The 22,750-nt window shown below is 46.9% G+C and overlaps 1 protein-coding gene across 1 annotated transcript; it reads left to right on the forward strand.

Moving 5' to 3' along the window:
- Nucleotides 1-3,987: 3,987 nt before the first annotated feature.
- mturn (maturin, neural progenitor differentiation regulator homolog (Xenopus)) lies at nucleotides 3,988-21,099 on the forward strand. Its single transcript, XM_015955692.3, has 3 exons — nucleotides 3,988-4,284; nucleotides 7,535-7,657; nucleotides 20,822-21,099. Exons 1-3 carry the CDS (start codon nucleotides 4,126-4,128, stop codon nucleotides 20,927-20,929), a joined length of 390 nt encoding a protein of 129 aa, XP_015811178.1. The 5' UTR covers nucleotides 3,988-4,125; the 3' UTR covers nucleotides 20,930-21,099.
- Nucleotides 21,100-22,750: the final 1,651 nt, after the last annotated feature.

Consider the following 22,750-nt stretch of genomic DNA (forward strand, 5'->3'; position numbering starts at 1 on the left):
TTGAAAGAGACTGAAGAAATTCATTCATTTTAGCTTTATCCGTGGGAAATTCTGACTTGTACAACAAAGAGTAAAATGCTTTAAAGGTAGAATTAATTTCCAACGGATCTGTAGTAATATTGTCGTAAGAGTTTTTAATACCAGGTATCACACGTGAAGAGGCCTGACGTCGTAACTGATGCGCCAACAAGCGATTAGCCTTGTCTCCGTATTCATAATATGAGCCACGACTGTGTAGTAATAAGTGCTCAGCCTCTTTGGTTGACATAAGATCAAATTCGGCTTGCAAATCAAGGCGCTGCTTGAGTAATTCTGGAGAAGGATTCAGTGCATAAATTTGATCAAAGTTACTAACTGCCACCGTAAGTTCTTTGAGCCTGGCATTAATCTTTTTATTAGCACAGACAGAATAAGAAATAATTTGACCTCTCAAATAGCATTTAAGAGTCTCCCACAGCAGAGAATATTAAACAGAATCATCCCGATTGAAGAACAAGAACTCCTCAATAGAGCTTGAAATAAATTCACAACATTCTTTATCAGCCAAAAGCAGAGAATTAAATCTCCAAAGAGGAGGACTACGTTTATATGTAGAGAGTTGAACATCTAATAGCAGAGGAGAGTGATCAGATATTACAATACCAGAATAGTCGGAGTTAGTAACACATGAATTGAGAGTTCTATCGATGAAAAAATAATCAATCCTGGAATAAGATTGGTGGACCTGGGAGAAAAACGAAAATTTTTTGATTGTAGGATTGCGAAGTCTCCATGGATCAACAAGATCATTCTGTTTCATAAAATCTGAAAATGTTTTAGACATAGATGATGGAGTCAAATTACGAGGACCAGAACGATCCAAGCTTGGAACAAAAACACAATTCAGATCACCACCAAAAATAAGCAAATGTGTATTCAGAAAGGGGATGTTACTCAGCAATCTATTAGCGAATTCAGCATCATCAAAATTCGGGGCAAATACGTTTACCAACAAAACCTTTTTCTGCATTAGGGTGCCAGCAACAATTATGTATCTACCGTTCCCATCAGCGATAACATTGGTCGAAGAGAATTGAACTTTCTTATTGATGAGAATGGCCACTCCTCTAGCCTTTGAATTGAAATTTGAGTGAAAAACCTGACCTACCCAAATTGTGACGGTTACCCTCTTGCAATTTAACCTTCCCCTCACCCCCATCCTAACCTTAACCAGCTTGCGCATGCAAAGCTCTGATTGTTGACGCACTCCAGACATCTGCGTCCTGAGCACGGCCACAGTAACATTATCAAATCAGGTGTCGCCACCTCAAAAACTAATTTAACACGCGATTGTTCATGTCGGCTCATTTCCTTTTATGTTTTCTGTCTTTTATTCTTTTATTTGTGCCTGATGCGTTTCGCTGCTGCGGATCGGGGCGCATCACCTGCTTTGTCCTCGGTGACGCACCTAACTGATACTGCCGGTGAGCACTCTGCTGTTTTTGCGGTCGGTAGATCTTTTAGAACTGCGTTCAAAGGTAACTCATAAGCAGAGGCGGATTTAGGACTGAAGAAGATCCGGGGCTTAACACACACGCGCGCGCGCACACGTGACACGCACTAGTCAACATCATATATCTTGTACCACATAATTTTTAATCTGAAGCTACATATTAAGCATTTTCAGGGCAGAGTATTGTTCCTGTTAGTGTTTAGTGTGAGATGATAGTAAATATTCCCTTTCTTTCTCCATCAACTTTACCTGATAGTAAGCAAACTTTAGGCAAACCAGCAGCACAACAAATATTTACAAATAAGACTCACAAACCTGAGTCAACACCAGTCTCATCAGAGCTGGGGTTCTGTCGCCGTACTTTTGGTCTAAAAAACGTCCTTATGTCCATCTTCACTCATGTGTTTAGAGTGTAGAAGAAGCCAGCTGCTGAAGGGCTTCTTCTTCAGTGGTGGAGGCTCAGGCAGGCTGTATACAAACTACTGCCAGCTGCGCCCTCTCTGTTGGACTTTGGTACTGCATGTTACTTCCGCGATTTAGATCCGGGGCTTATCATGAAAGATCCGGGGCTTCAGCCCAAGTAGCCGGGCCTAACGCCGCCCCTGCTCATAAGGTGAATATAAATGAACCCAGGTAGCGGTTTTTCTTTAGGATTGAGAGGAGATGCAGGAAGATAATAAACAGGCAGGACAGAAAAATAGTCAAATAAAAACAAGTTAGTTTTTGTACCTGGTGGTTGCAACAAACAGACACCATAGAAGGTAATCAGAAGTGAGGAACAGAAAATGAAATCATTATTTTAATGTTTAGAGCAGCAGGAACTCTGAGAGGCTGCAGGCGCATCAGTGAGTTTGCGGCCGCTGCGCAGGGGGAGGGGGGAGAGGACTGAAGCAGAAACTACCGTTGTTAAAAGAAATTAGTTTAACTTTGAAAATGTGGGCGCAATTTTAATTGTCAAAAACTCCAGCGAACCATTAGTTCATTTTGCTCAAATAGAAATTGAGGCCTGCCTCTAATTCTGGTCCTCCTTCCAATAAAGGCCTGGAGCTTGATTCAAATACAGGCCCGGGCCTGTATTAGAGGATTTACGGTACTGACAATTTACAATTCTAAAACAACAATCACATTACAGAAATGAAAACAAATTACATTTCAACAATAAAGATTAGTAAAGGTGCGTACATGACTGGGGACTTTAAGGTACTGTTTAAGGTGCTTTTTGAAAATACTATTATGGGGTTCAGAATGCGCCAAAATTTTACTGTCACTTTATTCTTGAAACTTGTTGCTCTTTTTCTCTCTTTATAACCCGTCAACACGATGTAGTCTTTATCTGTTGTAAGGTTGTTATCACATGATGGTTGTTTTTCTGTAGGGAATCTCCAGATCTCCTCTAGGGGAGGCTCTGGTGCCAAACCCTTCATCAGTTCTTAGTTTGATGTATGTAGCAAGTGAATGTGGGGCTAGTCCATGCAGTACTTTGTAGATTAAGCAGCTATTTAAACATTTTTAAAATTGAGCATATTGGATTTTTCCAGAATAGTACACTGGTGAAATGATCAAGAATTTTTATAAACTTTTTTAATAGCATTTCTATCGGTTTTAAGAGTATGTGACCAGAGAGTGACCAGGTTGTGAGGCAATAATCTATATGAGAAGATATCACAGAGTGTAGAAACATTTTAGCTGAGTTGATTGTCATTGATGGTCTTATATGTTTGAAGTTTTGCACATTGAATTTGATTGTTCGCTATGAGTTATATGTATTTTTTAAAAGATTGTGTCGGATGCAGGTACTTGAGCTCTTGCGCAAGGTCAAAATCTACTACCCCCAAGATCATATTGGACCGCTCCAGTTTTATGTTGTTTTTTTCATCGAAACTGTTTTGTTTTTGTTCAATGAAAGACAGGACCGAACTTAGCTTAACCTAACAGAGGTCCTTGAATAACTAAATAGTGTGTGTGTGTGTGTGTGTGTGTGTGTGTGTGTGTGTGTGTGTGTGTGTGTGTGTGTGTGTGTGTGTGTGTGCACATGTGCATATTATTTGTTACTTTGATGCAAATATACTTTAATGACTTCTTTTTATCACTTTTGGTAGGAGTTCCCTGTCTAGGCTATTTAGGAAGTGTGCATTTGCAAAAAAGAGAACTTTACTTGTCAAAAAAATATATATAGATTTTTTTGTTAAATATGCATTTTCCATTAAAATGACATTGCATCAGTTCTCGGTCTGCCTGACTCCAGGTTAAATGATGATGCTGACAGGAAGAAGTTGGACGCAGCCCCTCACAAATGGACGGCTGCCCGGCCTTGCTGTTCGTCATCGCGTTGTTTTTCCAGCGTCCTCCTGCGTCTGCATATATGCGACCGACAGGCTGATTTCATAACGCGGGGAGGAAGAGAGGAATGGGGCTTTGAGGACGGACGAGCACCAGCTCCCGGTCGGCTCCACGCATAAGCAGCAGTAATCTTTAGTGGGCCATGCAGAGGATGCTCTGGGAGGAGATGCGGTGCTGATGCTGATGCTGCTGCTGCTGCTGCTGTTTGCGTCTTGAGCATCAATCGCCCTGACGGCAAAAGAGATAGCGATCGATCTCCGGAGCCACGGACACAGCACCGAGACCCACACAGGATGGAGTTCAAGCATCTGGTGGAGGCAGCGGAGAAGTGGTGCTCCGGGAACCCGTTCGACCTCATATTTGCGGAGGAGAACGACGAGAGGCGGCTGGACTTTTACGCAGAGCCCGGCGTTTCCTTCTACGTCCTGTGTCCTGGTGGTACCGACAGCTTTGTGAGTGGGCTTCATCTGCAGGCCTTTTACTTCAGTGCGTGTGTGCTTGTGTGTGCGCGCGCGCACGCGTATGTGTGTGTTGGTGTTCTTGTAGGTGTGTCGAGGTTGGGATGGAGGTGGAGTTCCGGTTTTTTCGGAGATGAATGTAGGAAGGGGGTTGGGGGGGGGGGCTATGATGTCATTTCATCTTGGGTTCACACCCACTTTTTTCAATTTAGAGATTATGTTGTTTTCTTTCCTCTCTGCAGTGAGGACACCATGAGATATCTGGTTTAAGGTCTCAGACTAACAGAATTCCAACAAATGACCACGAAGTCACCAAAACTAGCCTTAAATTAAAGTTACAGCAACAATCAGAGGATTCAATTGATTCTTCGCCCCTCGTGTCACTCCTGTGTTCATAAAATCAAATTCAATCTTATAGTGAAGCTGTTTTCTACACATTAATTCACAAGAATAAAAAAGCATTAAGTGACTGTTTTAGGTGTTTTTTCTATTTACATATAATTTTTTGTTTTTACACAGATCATGGATCATATTGGTCTGCTTTGAGTTTTGGTTGCCACAGCAACACTGATGTATCCTGCCTTGGATCCATTCAAACTATTAACACAACCACATTTGAACAAGCATATACAGATTTTAACTTGTTTTTGCACATTTAATAATAAGGTTTGTAAATCTTTTTAATAATGTATGATGAGATTTATAAACACATTTGAAAGGATGCACCAACAGCTTTCAAAGAGTCACTTCACCCTGTAGCCATGTGATGCGGCGCTCAAGCCCCAGAGGCCAGACCCACTCTCCTCCCCCTCTTTGCCCCATCCTAGAGCTCATGGGCCAACGGGGCGGGGGCAGATGGAGATGACCCAGGAGTCTGGGCGGCTGTTCAGTCAATAACATATTATGTCACACAGGCTGAGCCTCCGTTGTGTTTGAAGCCTCGTCTGGCTCCACAGGGCAGCTCTAAAGCAAGAGGTTTCCACAGCTGCTCGGAAACAAAAGCTAAATCTGCATGAGTTTAATCATAACAGGGGAAACGTTATTCCTGACATTTGCAGCTGGAAGTCATTCATAACAAAAACTCTGACTGCTGACAGCATTTTTATTTTTTAACCTATAACTCTGGTATGAAATGAGTTGATGTGCATTCCTCCGATGGCTGCTGGAATATCAATTATTGCTTCAGTTCTAAGTCTCAGAGCCACTTTTAAGTCTTTTTTAGACGACACATCCAGATATTAAACCCGTGGTTTTGGATTCGACTCAAAAGTTGTCACTGTGGGCAAGCGCTTGCTGTCACATCATACCATTCTGATGTACAGAAGAAAAAAGACATTAATTTACAAAGATGGCTGTTTTTTAAACATATCCTATATGTGGTGTCTAATCCGGATCTTTAGAGGCCTCTATCCTGCATGTTTTAGATGTTTTCCTTCTCCACGCCTAATTCAAATCTGCTATATCAGAGTAAATGAACATCTAAAACATGCAGGATGGGGTCATTAAGGACTGGACAACAATGGAGACCATTAAAAATGCCGACGATTAAAAAAGCAACATAGATTGTTTCCACTGAAATTCTTCCAGAATAGACTCTTCCTGAGCCTAATCCTCTTTATTCTTACACCTGAGCTAAGGACTTTATCGTTCAACCTGGAAGGCCTATTTAACTAAACGTTTATCTTTCATAAAACACTTTAGACACGTAGAAACCTTCGTCTGTGATCATCAGTACAATTTACAGATTTTGCACAGTGGCTGTTTCAGACTTGACTTTCTACTCTTAGCAACATTTAACTGATAAACTTCATTACAGACTCCAGCTTACATAATAAACAAGATAAAACCAGTAAAAATACAATATTAAAATGAAACAGAAAGATAGAAAATGTCACCATATATACAAAAAAGTTACAATTTTGTTTAAGATTATAAATTTAGTTTTTAAGTGACTACAGAGCTCTTTAGTATTGGAATTTTAGGTAGTTTTAGATAAATAACACACCAGACGGGCCTTTAGACTTTAACCAGAGCAGTGTAAAGTAAGTGGCATTACTCCAGAAACAATCTCATACAGTTCCTGTAAATGCTTCAGACAAGCACTGGAGGAAGTTGTATTGAATCAGACCATAAATGTTGCTTCTGATTTCCATTTATCCTTCTCCAGAGCTCCTTGTGCTGACAAAGAGCATGAGGAGATTCTGGTCCACCATCCGGCGTCTCAGGAGGGGAAACCAGTGCACTACCAATGCTCTTTATAGGGGGAAGATGTTCTGCTGATCTCGTCTTGGGACGATGTGGATTGGTGGGTGGAGAACTTCAAAGACCTCCTCAATCTTCCAGTGAGGAAGCAGAGTTTGGGGATTTTGGTTTGGGCTCTCTAATCACTGGTGTGCTGAGGTCACTGAAGTGGTTAGAAAGCTCCTCGGTGGCAGGGCACCACATGTGGATGACATCCGCCCAGAGTTCCTTAAGGCTCTGGATGTTGTGGGGTTGTGTTGGTTGACGTGTCTCTGCAATATTGCATGGACATAGGGGGCAGTTCCACTGGATTGGATAACTCCAGGAGTATGGGGTACCAGGCCCTTTGTTACGGGCTGTTAGGTCCCTGCTAACGCTAGCCCAGTTACTGCTACCACTAGGCCAAGCTACTGCTAACGCTAGGCCAAGTTACTGCTAACACTAGGCCAAGCTACTGCTAATGCTAGGCCAAGCTGCTAATGCTAGGCTGAATTAGTACTAATGCTAGGCCAAACTACTGCTAATTCTAGGCCAAGCTACTGTTAACGCTAGGCTGAACTAGTGCTAACGCTAGGCCAAGGTAATGCTAACGCTAGGCCAAAATAGTGCTAACACAAGGCCAAGCTACTGCTAATGCTAGGCCGAACTAGTGCTAATGCTAGGCCAAGCTATTGCTAACACTAGGCCAAACTAGTGCTAACGCTAGGCCAAGCTACTGCTAACGCTAGGCCGAACTAGTGCTAACGCTAGGCCAAACTACTGCTAATGCTAGGCCAAAGTAGTGCTAACGCTAGGATGAACTACTGCTAACAATAGGTCAAGCTACCGCTAATGCAAGCCTGCACTGATTGGCAAGTCGGAAAAAAAGAAAGATAGAAAGTAAATTTTAGATCATGATCTGAGTTTAAATGTTGTGAACTCTCTAAATAGTTATTTCCTGTATGTCTGCAGTCAGTTAAAACATGTAATTAATCTGTGTGTGTGTGTGTGTCTGTGTGTGTAGCATGTGTGGAGTGAGAGCGAGGACTGCCTCCCCTTTCTGCAGCTGGCCCAGGACTACATATCCTCCTGTGGGAAGAAGACTCTGCTGGAGGTGCTGGAGAAGGTCTTCACGTCCTTCAGGCCTGTAAGGACACACATGGCTCTGAGAGCGACATGCTGCTTTTATCGCTGCTTCTGAACTTGTTTCTGCCCTAAAACATTCAGGCTGCTCGGTCACAACCAAAACACACCACTAAACATAGGTTTCTGTAGGCTGGCGATCTGTCTGATCTTGAAAGTTTAAGGAATGGTTGTGTGTGTTAACAAGGAGCTGCATTCCATTTAAAATGATTTTTACAAGACAGCCTGTGCAGCTGCTGAAGTGGAATGCAGCCCTTGTTATCTCACCTGTGCCTTCAACACTCAGAGCAAAAATAACGGGCCTTTTGGGAGATAAAACTGTTACTGGTCATCTTTTGAATATCAATGGCTTTCCTCGTTATTTTGCAAGCATAACTTATATTTAAATGTTTACATATCTGCAGAAAAAAGGTTCTGATAATTGCAATATATTGCTAGCTCATTAGCTCAGCAGGGCTACAGCCTGTTATGAACAGCTTCATTTGAACTGAAGCTGCATGCTGGCTAACAGTTTATCACCAACATTTAATTAGAGCTTCATGTCTGCAGCTCAGAGTTAACAAAAAAGGGTTTTTAAACTTAAACAATTGCTGAAATATTAACAAAAATGTTGTGTGAAATAGTATCACTATGCTGCAAATATGTCCCACCCTACGACACACACGTTCTCCCTTACATATGACTTATCTGTTATAAATAAAGCTTAGCAACTATATGTTTTCTGGTAACATTAATACAACTATACAATCTTATGGAATTAATTAAGTAATTAGAAATGCATCATTGTTTATGAGCTTACAAACAATTCCTCTCTACAGGTCACATTTATTAGCCCGGCCTGCCAGACTCGTCCTCTGTGTAATTCTGCACAGAGAAAGAGTCTGGTTACTCACAGGCAGAGAGGCACATGAGGGGCGGGACTAGCCAACTCAAAAATAACCAATCAGAAAAAAGACGGAAATGCTGACTGTACCGCGCAACGCTGTAGTTTTTTTTAGCTGTAGTCAAAAATGGTGTCTAGCGACAGCGCAAGCATCTTTCTTTAGAAGAAAGGCTTTTAGCATTTCTACTTGTGGTTTCAAAGACACGTCCAAGTCATTTAGAACAGAGGAAAGAGCCTCAGCGAACTCCGCTTCAGCCGCCATGTTTATGACAAACTCAGTGTTGTGGTGTATGACGTACGCTACTCAGCGCTGATTGGCTCTGTTAGAATTCTCAGGGGGTGGGGTTATTTGAATAGGAGAGTTCCCAGACCCTTTCTCTGTTCAGAATTAAACAGAGGAGGAGACTGGCAGGTCAGGCTACATGTTTATGGAGCTAAAACAGAGCCACAACGTTTAATTTTAAAAGAAAAAAAAAGAAACCAAAGCAATACTAGTTGAAATTGTAAGTACATTTTTGATCTTCAAATTCGAAAAGACAAATTTTTTTTTACAAAAACAAATTAAGCTAATGTTTTTTTTTTTTGTCGGTAGATTTGATTCCCTTTTTACATCTTTGTCTTCTTTGTCACATTCCACTTTGCATGTGTGCTCTTATTTTGGTAATCCTTTTAAAACTTCTAGCACAGGGATTCCCTAAGTGTGGTGCGCGCACCCCTGGGGGTGCGAGAGCTGCCGCTAGGGGGTGCGCGAGGTGAAAAGTGTAATGGCTGCGGAGCTCAGAGAAGTCTGTCATATGTCACCATTAATGTAGCCAGAAACTCATTTGTGGGTGGGCCTAAGAAAAAGTAAGTGGGCCCAATAAATGTAATTGAAAACAAGTATATTTTGCTTGTGTGTGTGCGTGTGTCCTCTGCATGTGCCCTAGCTTCATAATAATAATGCGCTCCGAGCTTCAGCGCTCTGACCTGCACACGCTGCCAACAGCAAGATATGTTTAGTATTTGATCATTTTTAACATGTTGGAGGAATCTGAAGGTGGTGAGTGATTCTGGCAGATTGTAATTAACACCTGTCTCATGCAGGTGTTCTGACATTGTAAACCTCACACACAGAACATTGTGGATGTAACAAAATAAATCAAGAAATGATTCCCATCTGAGCATTTTAGCATTATTATATTATTATAGTAGCTCACTGACTGTGGGACAGCATTCTAAACGTGTCAGGCTATTAACAGCACGCTGAAGATCTGAAGGTCAGAGTGCGTCTGTCAGAGGTCACACGCGTTCCAGCGGAACCACGGCTCACAGGTGCACATGTGAGCACATCTTGGCTGGGCAGAAGAAATTTTACAACATTGGTTTAAATAGCGCCAATAACGAGACGCGGTGACTGGAGCGGCTCATGGAGCTGTGCCGCGCGCGCACACACACACACACACACACACACACACACACACACACACACACACACACACACACACACACACACACACACACACACACACACACACATACTGATTCAACAAACGCACGCTGCGCAAACTCCGGCATTGCGCTGTGCCGTCAGACTGAAGGCAGAAATGAGCGCTGCCTCCTCTGTGATAAAAACTTTTAAGAGGTTTTATAACAACATTTTTCATTCAAGATCAAATTAAGATATTAGCTTCTATTTTGGGATGACGTATTAAAGTCGGGTCCGCTGCAGCCAGTGACTCCTCATGAACCTGACTACAAATCATGTTACAGCAGCATTTGTTATTCCAGTATGGCAGCAGATCGCAGATTCAGCCACACCATAAAACAGCAATAAGTCGGTCTGAGGCAAAAGTGAACCTCATGGCTATAGATTTTCCATATTTTCCCCTATAGACATTTGATTACGCACAAGTAGGTGACCAGTTCAGGTTTACGCAGAGCAGAAGGAAGGAGAGAGCTCTGGCCACAGGTTAAACGTTCCTGCTTTAAGAAACCCATTAAATTGCATTGTTTATGTGCTACCTGGGTTTCTCCAAAGGACTGTGCATCTACACCCTGAAGCATAGACAATAAGCATATTGATATCAGCGCCAGCAGGGACTCCATGTCCCATGATCCTCTGCAGCCGGCAGCAGCTTGATGATGTCATCACGAGATGCCAGGTCTGACTGGCCAGTGGATACCGGCCGCTACGGGGACCGCCCACTGGACCAGTCTATAAAGCCGAGGCGCAAAGCGGAACTCGCCCTCTTCCCGTCCAGTTCATCTGGTGTAAGGAGAACCCCCGCTTCTGCTCCTACCGCTCCGGACAGCGCGTGCATGAGGCCTAGCTGCTGAGATCAACGGAACAACGCCATCTGATCGGCTCAGCCCCGGACACAGAGGGACGCCTCGTGTTTGTTCATTCAAGATTTTTTTTCTCTCTCTCTCTCTCTCTCTCTCTCTCTCTCTCTCTCTCCCGCTTCTTTAATAGTCCGAAACAAGCGGTCGACCACGTGACTGCTTTAAATTAACAGACGGTCTCTCTCTTCCGTACCAAAAGCGCCGACGGACATCTCGAAGTAAGCTCCGTTTCTTTTATGGTTTAATATCTAAGTTTGTTTATGCTGTGGCCAGGCTGACAGACTGTTTAGACATGTGATTTGCCTTTTTGACTGATCTGTTGTTTTTTTTCTTGATCTTTGTGAAGCGATTTGAAGTGTTTTGATTAAGTTTACTGTGAACGTTTGCTCACACCGCCACTGATTGTGCGTGTTTGGGAAGACAAGCTAAATTCCACACACACACACACAGTTAGTGTCACGATCTGCCCCTGCCTTCCTGACTGTGTCTCTCTCCTGCCCTGATTGATCCATATTGTTCTCACCTGTCCCTCGTTGACCTGCCCATGTGTTCCTGATTTCCCTGTGTATTTATACCTCCCTCCTTGTGCCAGTCTTTGTCAGATCATTGTTGTTTGCCGTGTTGTTCTCGTTTCTGCCGTATCCTGTCATTAAACCCATTTTTACTTTATCCGTGCCTGCATTCCTGCCTCCTGGAACTCTCCACCACACATAGTCCATCATCTCCACACCCTCGCAACGTGACAGAATGATCTGACCAAACCTGGACCTGTGGTGAGCTAACACCTGTTTTTTGGAGGATTCTTTTTTCTTTTTTTCCTCTTTTCAGCGGAGGGAGATTCCGGCCCGGAGTTGTGTTTCTCGGCGCATCCTACCTGTTCTCGGGGTGGTCGAGCCCTCTGGGTGATCCTGGCGCATCCTATCAGTTTCCGGGGTGGTCAAGGTCTTTTCTCCTCTCCTGCTGTTCTGCCCCATCCTGTTTTTTTACAGAAGCTGCCGTTTCCTGGAGTTTTGATGGAGGTAAAACCCTCTACGCACGCTATCATTCTCCGGGGTGGTAGGGCTGGTCTTCCTGCTCCGTGGTCTGCTTCCCTTCACCCGAGCCTGCCTGTGGATCCTGTTGAGTTACGGTGTGCACCTGCTCAGAACTGTGGTCGAGTACCTGCTACCGCTCCTGGTTCCCTCGCGTCACTCCTGCTGTCTCGTCCCACTTCCTGGTCCACGCCTGCAGGGTCTATGCCTGCAGGCCCTTCACGCTGCAGTTCCTGCTGGGTCCCACGCCTGCTGCTGCAGTTTGTTTACGCCAAGTCAAGTGTATCCAGTCAAGTCTTCGAGTCCTGTCCCCGCCAAGTCAAGTGTTTCCAGTCAAGTCGAGTCTTCGAGTCCTGTCCCCGCCAAGTCAAGTGTTTCCAGTCAAGTCGAGTCTTCGAGTCCTGTCCCCGCCAAGTCAAGTGTTCCCGTCCCGAGTCAAGTGTTCCCAGTCTCCTGTGTTGTGTGGCCTTGTGGGTGTCTGGTATCCGCCCCTTAAGGGGAGGGTACTGTCACGATCTGCCCCTGCCTTCCTGACTGTGTCTCTCTCCTGCCCTGATTGATCCATATTGTTCTCACCTGTCCCTCGTTAACCTGCCCATGTGTTCCTGATTTCCCTGTGTATTTATACCTCCCTCCTTGTTCCAGTCTTTGTCAGATCATTGTTGTTTGTCGTGTTGTTCTCGTTCCTGCCGTATCCTGTCATTAAACCCATTTTTACTTTATCCGTGCCTGCATTCCTGCCTCCTGGAACTCTCCACCACACATGGTCCATCATCTCCACACCCTCGCAACGTGACAGTTAGATCCTTTGGTCAGCCAAACAAAGAATCCGCCATTTTGTTTTAAAAACTCCCTCCAGTTTGGTAATCAGGCTATCTCTGCCTGATTGCATCATCAAGCCGCCTCACCATTGCTGGATCACATTACCATCTCACCCCACCGGTCTGATTAGATTGTTACTTCACATTATCATTCCACGGTTTCATTGCTTGTTGTTTGTTTAATAAAATCAGTTGGTTGATATTGATTGGCTAGCGCTTTGAAGGAGCTAAGGTGATTATGTTAGTCAATAAATGTTATTGCCAATTAAGTTTTGTCTCAAGTGAACTTGTCTGTGTTGGATAGAATATGACCGCTGCTTGTTAAAAGAATTTTACGAACTTTAGACAGATTGATAGAGGTTTGGATTCATTTTTCCCCTATAAAAGGGGTGGTGCCCCAAGGCATATCCACGGATATCCTAATTAGGTAATAAATTGGTAAATATTTCCATATTTACGAATTTTATTGATGAATCCAAAGAGTAAGTAAAGCTTACACATTATTTGTTGGCTAATAACCACAACATATATATATATATATACATACATATATAGCCATGCCCTCATGTGGGGCTCGGTGCGTCAACATGGTCGGGACATAGAAGGGGGTGCGTGGCTAAATAAGTTTGGGAACCACTGTTCTAGCACACGATTTTGATGCAGCTTGTAACGGTGTTTCTGAAAAGTCAATAAATAATCGTCAATAATTTAGCAGAATGAATGCAAAACACACTGTTGGTGCATGAGGTACATCATCTGTTATTTTTCATTTATGGCCTAAACACATTCTGTGGCGTTGCTCCTGAGAAAACACCTCTTTTATGTATTGGCATCTGGTTTCCCGTTAGCTCTTCTCTATTTATACATTAGCTCTGTCTTTCTATTAATGCGATCAATCAGGTAGAAGATTAAGCTTAATTAGCTGATGTCAGTGTACAGTCCTGGGGCGAGCTCATCAAGCAGGCTACAGTTTGAAAAGGAAAAAATTAACAAATTTATTGTCCACTCCCATCCTCATGACTTCAATGTTTTCCTTTAAGGCACTCTGGTACTTTGTCCTAAATTTGAAGTGGTAGCAGCCGGCGGTTTCTCCTTCTCTATTGAGAAGGAGAACCTCTCACACCAGTGGTGTTGTTCTGCAAAATGCATGAGTGTGTAATGAATGGAAGAGCCAGGTAAATGCAAAAGTGAAATGGCTCAGTAAGATGGTCCAATTGTTGGGTTCGGACAAAGCCGTTTCATTGGCTGAAGTTTTACGACAAATGTGAGGGAAAATATTTATCGCTATGCTATGCTAGAACGAGGCATGAAAAAATACTTTAAGATTTTCCACTGTAGCTTTAATAAGTAATACTCACCCGGCTCACGAAGAAATAGAACCCGATCCTATCTTCAGCAGCGCGGCATGCCATGTCACCACGGCTGGTTTGTTACACTCCATAGACTATAATGGATCCTATTTGAAGCAATGCCGCTGCCGCGCTGCTTTTGCTTCCAGTGTGCAGCAGGGGTGAATGTCTCAATCATGTTGGAAGGAAGGATACTTTAAAACAGATTTCCTTCAGCTGGCTGGGGCGTTGTCAGTCTTTCTCCTTTCAAAAAGCTAAAGAGGGACGAAGTCTTAGTTTACAATCTGTGAGCCTGCAGGGTTGCTGAGTCTACACGAGCTAAAGCTTCAGCGCTGGCACTTGTAATTTGACACCAGCCGGCAAAACACAGCAGTGTTTTGGAACTAACCAAAGCCAGTAAAAAGGAGCGACCTGGGAGTCATTTCTTGTACCCCCAAGAAGCCACCGCACCTTTCTGTTTTCCTCTAATATGGGTAAATAGCAGAGGTGTGACCAAGTCACTGCTTTTCAAGTCACAAGTAAGTCACAAGTCTTTCCAGTCAAGTCTCAAGTCAAGTCCAAGTCAAAGACAACCAAGTCCAAGTCAAGTCCAGTTCATTAACTTTGAATTTTCAAGTCAGAATCAAGTCATCTGTCCAACTTCAATTTAATGACAATGATAATAAATAAATACCAGAAATAAAGCTTCATTTATTTGTGCTGCTGCATTTAGCAGTACAAGATCAAACCCAGAATGAAGAATGACTTATGATTTTTGTCCATGTCTTGTCACTTTTGTGCTAAAATGTGGGGCGACGGTGGCACAGGAGTTAAGTGCTCGCCTCGCAATCGGAAGGTCGCAGGTTGGAGACCCGCTCAGTCTGTCGCTGTCGTTGTGTCCTTGGGCAAGACACTTAACCCACATTGCCTGCTGGTGGTGGTCGGAGGGACCGGTGGCGCCAGTACTCGGCAGCCTCGCCTCTGTCAGTGCACCCCAGGGCAGCTGTGGCTACATTGTAGCTCATCCCCACCAGTGTGTGTATGTGTGTGTGAATGGGTGAATGACTGATTGTGTTGTAAAGCGCCTTGAAGGCGCTATATCAAATACAGGCCATTTACCATTTACCATCTAAAATATCAAATATGGTTAAGTCATCATCAAGTTAACATATGCAAGTCCATTCAAGTTGCAAGTCATTGGCATTCAAGTCCGTGTCAAGTCGTAAGTCTTTATAGATTTTTTCAAGTCAAGTCAGAAGTTATTAAAATAATGACTCAAGTTTGACTTGAGTCCAAGTCATATGACTCAAGTCCACACCTGTGGTGAATAGGCTAGAGGCTAATGTTGAGCCAACAACTATTTAACTGCTTCGAACCAACAATACACAATTCCAAAAAGAGGAGAGACGGTCAGAGGGCAGTTTGTTGGATGGATTATGATCCATTCATTAGGAAGGGGATGGTCACAATGACTGGATGAGGTTTTTACAGGATTAGTAAATTTACGGGGTGGTTAAAATTCACAGTTTTGACAAAACATTTGGAATAGAAGAGCATTTCAAGTAATGTGGCAAAATAAACTTCAGAAAAAATTTTTCTCACTTCATCTTTAAACTAATGTCTGAATGCTTCAAACATTTATTAGATTTTAATCCTAAATAAATCTGGCATTAAGTGTTTTATGATAATTTATTCTCATTGTAGTATAACAAAAGTAATGTTTGTCCTGTAATTTATACCCATCTGCTGACATGAAGCAGTGCCTCCTTTAATATGAACTCTGGATTTGCATAATCAGAAAATGTCATTTCTAAAACCCTTGTGCTCTAAAGACAAGATGTGTTGATGAAAAAAGGGTGGTACAACTAAGGGACAGAATGTGAAAAATTTCTTCAGACTTTCTGTGTGTGCACTCTGGTGTCAGAGTGGCAGTGTGTCAGGGTGCGCTGGTGAGTGGAGCGGAGGTGAGGATCCAAATGCAGGGGAGAAAGCAGGCAGGCAGACAAACTGGACAACTGAAAGGGTTTTAATGATTCACGCACGCAGGACATGGAAACAATGAAGCAACAAGAGACAAAGGACTGGAGGGGTTTAAACACAGGAGGGCTGGGAGCTTGGGTGATTGGGAAACAAGAGGCAGGTGGGAGCAATCAACAGGGACACAGGCTGAACCACATGGAGAGACAGGACAGGGTGTGACAGTACCCCCCCCCCCCCCCCCCCCCAAAAGGGCGGCTTCCAGAAGCCCACAGGAACACAGAACAGGGCCGGAGGAGGGGGACCCGGATGGAGGGCCGAAAGGGACAGAGGGCCCGATGATCAGGAGGCAGGGACCAGCAGAGTCCGGGGGCCTGCACCCAGGGCAGAGGAGGCAATAACGACGACGGGCTCTTGGGGGCCTGCGCCTGGGGCAGAGGAGGAGGCGACAACGGGCTCTTGGGGGCCTGCGCCTGGGGCAGAGGAGGAGGCGACGATGGGCTCTTGGGGGCCTGCGCCTGGGGCAGAGGAGGAGGCGACGACGGGCTCTTGGGGGCCTGCGCCTGGGGCAGCGGAGGAGGCGACGATGGGCTCCTGGGGGCCGGCGTCTATGGCAGAGGAGCTCTGTAGACTGGGGCGGGGACAGAGTCTCTGCAGGCTGGGCCGGGGACATAGTCTCTGCAGGCTGGGCCGGGGACATAGTCTCTGCAGGCTGGGCCGGGGACAAAGCCCCTTGGACGGGCTGGACCGGAGACTCGTAGAAGAGCTGGACCGGATACGGTATGACCTCCAGAACCACCGTTAGCACTGGAGACGGTGGAGACGTCGGACTAGAGGGAGCGCCGACCTCTGGACAGGAGAGAGCGCCGACCTCTGGACAGGAGAGAGCGCCGACCTCTGGACAGGAGAGAGCGCCGACCTCTGGACAGGAGAGAGCGCCGACCTCTGGACAGGAGAGAGCGCCGACCTCTGGACAGGAGAGAGCGCCGACCTCTGGACAGGAGAGAGCGTCGACCTCTGGACAGGAGAGAGCGTCGACCTCTGGACAGGAGAGAGCGTCGACCTCTGGACTGGAAAGAGCATCCTCAGACGAGGCAACTTCAGACGACCCGACTTCGGAGGAGGAGGTGACGTTATCGGACGAGCCGACTGCAGAGGCGATGTCATCGGACGAGCCGACTTCAGAGGCGGCGACTTCAGAGGCGACGTCGTCAGACGAGCCGACTTCAGAGGCGGCGACTTCAAAGGCGACGTCGTCAGACGAGCCGACTTCAGAGGCGGCGACTTCAGAGGCGACGTCGTCAGACGAGCCGACTTCAGAGGCGGCGACTTCAGAGGCGACGTCGTCAGACGAGCCGACTTCAGACGAGCCGACTTCAGAGGCGACGTCGTCAGACGAGCCGACTTCAGAGGCGGCGATTTCAGAGGCGACGTCGTCAGACGAGACGACTTCAGAGGCGACGTCGTCAGACGAGACGACTTCAGACGAGCCGACTTCAGACGAGCAGACTTGGGAGGCGACGTCGTCAGACGAGCAGACTTGGGAGGCGACGTCGTCGGACGAGCAGACTTGGGAGGCGACGTCGTCGGACGAGCAGACTTGGGAGGCGACGTCGTCGGACGAGCAGACTTGGGAGGCGACGTCGTCGGACGAGCAGACTTGGGAGGCGACGTCGTCAGACGAGCCGACTTCAGAGGCGGCGACTTCAGAGGCGACGTCGTCAGACGAGCCGACTTCAGAGGCGGCGACTTCAGAGGCGACGTCGTCAGACGAGCCGACTTCAGAGGCGGCGACTTCAGAGGCGACGTCGTCAGACGAGCCGACTTCAGACGAGCCGACTTCAGAGGCGACGTCGTCAGACGAGCCGACTTCAGAGGCGGCGATTTCAGAGGCGACGTCGTCAGACGAGACGACTTCAGAGGCGACGTCGTCAGACGAGACGACTTCAGACGAGCCGACTTCAGACGAGCAGACTTGGGAGGCGACGTCGTCAGACGAGCAGACTTGGGAGGCGACGTCGTCGGACGAGCAGACTTGGGAGGCGACGTCGTCGGACGAGCAGACTTGGGAGGCGACGTCGTCGGACGAGCAGACTTGGGAGGCGACGTCGTCGGACGAGCAGACTTGGGAGGCGACGTCGTCGGACGAGCAGACTTGGGAGGCGACGTCGTCGGACGAGCAGACTTGGGAGGCGACGTCGTCGGACGAGCAGACTTCAGAGGCGACGTCGTCAGACGAGCCGACTTCAGAGGCGGCGACTTCAGAGGCGACGTCGTCAGACGAGACGACTTCAGACGAGCCGACTTGGGAGGCGACGTCGTCGGACGAGCAGACTTGGGAGGCGACGTCGTCGGACGAGCAGACTTGGGAGGCGACGTCGTCGGACGAGCAGACTTGGGAGGCGACGTCGTCGGACGAGCAGACTTGGGAGGCGACGACGTCGTCGGACGAGCAGACTTGGGAGGCGGCGACGTCATCGGACGAGCCGACTTCAGAGGAGACGTCATCAGGGGCGTCGACTTCTGGACAGGAACGGGCGTCGACTTCTGGACAGGAACGGGCGTCGACTTCTGGACAGGAACGGGCGTCGACTTCTGGACAGGAACGGGCGTCGACTTCTGGACAGGAACGGGCGTCGACTTCTGGACAGGAACGGGCGTCGACTTCTGGACAGGAACGGGCGTCGACTTCTGGACAGACACGGGCGTCGACTTCAGGACAGACACGGGCGTCGACTTCAGGACAGGAACGTGCGTCGATTTCAGGACAGGAACGAGTGTCGACTTCAGGACAGGAACGGGCTTCGACTTCCATCGACTTCAGGTCCGGGGGCGTCGGCTTCGGGTCCGGAGGCGTCGACTTTTGGTCCGGAACCAGAACCATCTGCTTCGGGGTCAGAACCGTCTGCTTCTGGGCCGGAACCGGAACCATCTGCTTCTGGGCCCGAACCGGAACCATCTGCTTCTGGGCCCGAACCTTCTGCTTCTGGTCCGGGACTGCCTGCTTCCGGACCGGTATCATCAGCTTCTGGGCTGGAGGCAGAGCTGCTGCAGGAGGAGCTGCCTGGCCAGGCTGGACCAGATGCGGTGCGACCTCCGGGACCACCGCTGGAACTGGATGCGGAGCGTCCACCGGGGCCACTGCTGGAGCTGGCTGCGACAGAGCAGGTGGTGCTGAGAACTGTGAAAGCAGGGAGGACAGACCGTCCAGCTGACGCTCCTTAAGGCTGAGGGTCCAATGGAGCTGGGCCAGCTTAGCCCGCAGATCGGCGAGCTCCGCTGGGTGAACACCGGGCTCGCTCGTCTGGTCCTGAGATGAGGAGGATAGAGCGTCCAGGCGGGATTCCTGGAAGCTGATGAGCTGGCGGAACCGGCCAAGCTCCGCCTGGAGACTGACGAGCTCAGTCAGCTGGGCTGCGGCCAACGCTCCTCCCTCAGCAGATGACGGAGGCGCCGATTGGGTCGGAGCCGGAACTGCTGGTCTGGCCGGGGGCTTGTCCAAACTGCTGCGCAGAGCAGGGGCAGCGGCGGGCACACAACTCCATCCCGGTACACAGGACTGCGGGGCAGCCCGGCGTCTCTCCCCACGCCGTGGACCAACGCCGGGGGAGCACACAGCCAGACGGGTGCCCACGTAACTGGAGTGATCCGAACGCGTCTCTCGATCCGGTCTCTCATCAGGCGCTGGGAGGGTGGAGAGGAAGGCCGAGGGTGCACGCTGACGCCGTCGTCCGCGACGAGGCGGAGCTGGAGCTGGAGAAGCCGGGTGGTGGCTTGGAGCGAGCCACTGGAGCAGGTACTCCCTCGGGAGAATCTCCCCGCTGGGTCCTTCAACTGGGGGTTGCTTCATTCTGTCAGGGTGCGCTGGTGAGTGGAGCGGAGGTGAGGATCCAAATGCAGGGGAGAAAGCAGGCAGGCAGACAAACTGGACAACTGAAAGGGTTTTAATGATTCACGCACGCAGGACATGGAAACAATGAAGCAACAAGAGACAAAGGACTGGAGGGGTTTAAATACAGGAGGGCTGGGAGCTTGGGTGATTGGGAAACAAGAGGCAGGTGGGAGCAATCAACAGGGACACAGGCTGAACCACATGGAGAGACAGGACAGGGTGTGACACAGTGTGTATTTTTCCTGGTGATGGGGGCAGTAAATACCTAAATTGCAGCAAGCAGGCAGTATTTTTGTGTTTGGGTAAGATCTTACCAAGGGATGCTCATTAGGATCAAAAAGCCCTGGGGAGTGCAAACTTTAGCTAAAAACACACACATCAGACTCTCTTTCATCACTGGCAAGAAGTGAAAAGGTAAATGTGGAAGACAACAACATTTAAGAACGACTAAAGTTTCGTAACCGTTTGTTACAAATCAGTAAATGCATTTTGTCCTCATGGGCTCCTGTAGAAGGAAACATGGCTTCTAATATGGTGTTGCCCAGCTACAGACACGCTGCCATGTATTTTAGACATTTTTTTTAACATTTTGATAGATTTTACCAGAAATCAATGGTTAAACTGCACATTGTCTCTTTAAATGCTCTTATTTTGAAGAGCCACAATACAGCATTCTATTTCCAATTATAATTTCAATACCGCTCAAAATATTGCTGATCCTGATTGTTTAAATGACTGAGAAGCCTCTGTTTTTATACTTAGTCAAAGAAAATTGGTTGTAAAAGTTTCCATTAAGATTTGATTTCCTTTATTAAGAATATAAATGACTTAACCAGTGATGTTTATATATTTTATTCAAGTCATTAGAAGAAAAAAGTATAACGAGGCTAATTTCACTTCTTTTTCTTTTTTAGCTGTTAGGCCTTCCAGACATAGACGACGACAGTTTTGAGCACTACCATGCCGACATGGAGGGGGAACCTGGACCAGACCACCAGCAGATGGGGGTCAGCCAGCAGTGATGCGTCCCCATGAGGGAGCTCTATCCTGGGCTGGGCTGCTCCACAGCTTTGGGCCTCGACACATTAACACACACACACACACACACACACACACACACACACACACACACACACACACACACACACACACACACACACACACACACACACACACACACACACACACACAGTTAAATTGGTGAAAATTCACTTCCTTGTTCTTGAATGTCTCAGTTGCTTTGCTTCCTAAAGAGTGCCCTTTGTTGATCCTACAACAAAAAACATCAACACACACACACACACCTACACACACTCTGGGGTCACACGAGTAACCATGTACAAGGCAGCATCTTAATCATTCACCATTTGGCAAGTTAAAGTTCAGCACAGCTTTGTAATGAAGAAATACTTTCAGACGTTACGGCAATACACACCTCCACCCTCGTGGAGATGAATGTGGCAGACTGCTGCCTCTCTGACACAAATGATGCTCGAAAACCAGAGGAAACGCAGACATGTGACAGTTTGAGGCTGAAGCATGAAGTAGCGAGAGGACAGGTGCAGCTTTTCCACTCTGAGGAAGACGTGCATACTTGTGACAGACTGATGAGTGTAAATCCTGATCTAACTAACCGAACTAGGCATCCTGCAGCCGTGAATAAAAAGCCCCCCCCTGTGCTAACAGTCCTTTTGTGGAAAACAGTAGCATGGTTATTTGCGAGGTGTGTTTCTTACTGTTTGCTAGGCACTGCATCTCAAACAGCCGCTTCATTAAGATGTTTTCATCACTTTTGGTATCTTTTAACCACTGCCTCATCCAGCCCAGCTCCCACTTTAACTTCCTGTAGTCTTCCTGGTCGTCCCTCAGCACGATCTGAGGAGAAACTCTGATTTCCAGACTTGAGTTATTTTGGTTCTGCTGTCTCACCTGGAGGTACCTCCTCATGGAGGGCCCACCCACACCCCTAGGCAGAGGAATAGTTTATTTGTAGCTTCCTTCTGACGCCACCATGTCCCTGTCCACCACCAGGTCCAGGACTGACAGGTCTTCAGCTGAGCTCCTCTGGCTTGTAAACGTTTCTCTCTCTTGTTTGAATGTTTCTCATGCAGTGTACCTTCTGTTTGTCCTCTGGTGTGTGACTTTGGTCAATAAACCGTATGAACAGAGATTGTCTGCCTGTCTGGGGTTCCTGCAACACAATCACAGAGCTCTCTCTCGCCTGGACTGCCAGCCCGCGGTGTTGCTAAGGTTGACGTCACGCCACCTGACTCGTCCTGTCTGAGCTCCGTCAAGGTATAAAGTTTATTAAAAAAAAATAAAAAGCTGCGTCAAGGTGGGGACGCGAGAGAGCTGCACGTCGGATGCACGGTTTTGGCTTTCAAAGTAAAAGCATTCATGCAAAAAATAAATAAATAAAATGAAATAACCTTTGGGCCCCTAAGGATATTTTTAAGCACTGGACCAAGATTACAATTATCCAATCATGCGGCAGTGACGTCATACAGCTACAGTTCCTCCAAAAGTTTAATGTTAGCTTTGTCAGTATCATTATCCATCCATCTATCCATCCATCCATCCATCATCCATCCATCCATCTATGTATCTATCCATTCATCCATCATCCATCCATCCATCTATCTATCCACCTACCATCTATCCATCATCCATCCATCTTTCCACCCATCCATCATCCATCCATCTATCCATTTATCCATCATCCATCCATCCATCTATCTATCCACCCACCATCCATCCATCCATCCATTAGACACCCTCGTCTCCATGGACACCATGAATCAATCAGGGCGGGGTCCTACCTTCAAACTGAAGGGACTCTTGTG

Source organism: Nothobranchius furzeri, chromosome 11 (genome assembly GCF_043380555.1).
Source record: "Nothobranchius furzeri strain GRZ-AD chromosome 11, NfurGRZ-RIMD1, whole genome shotgun sequence".
Classification (NCBI taxonomy): Eukaryota; Metazoa; Chordata; class Actinopteri; order Cyprinodontiformes; family Nothobranchiidae; genus Nothobranchius; species Nothobranchius furzeri.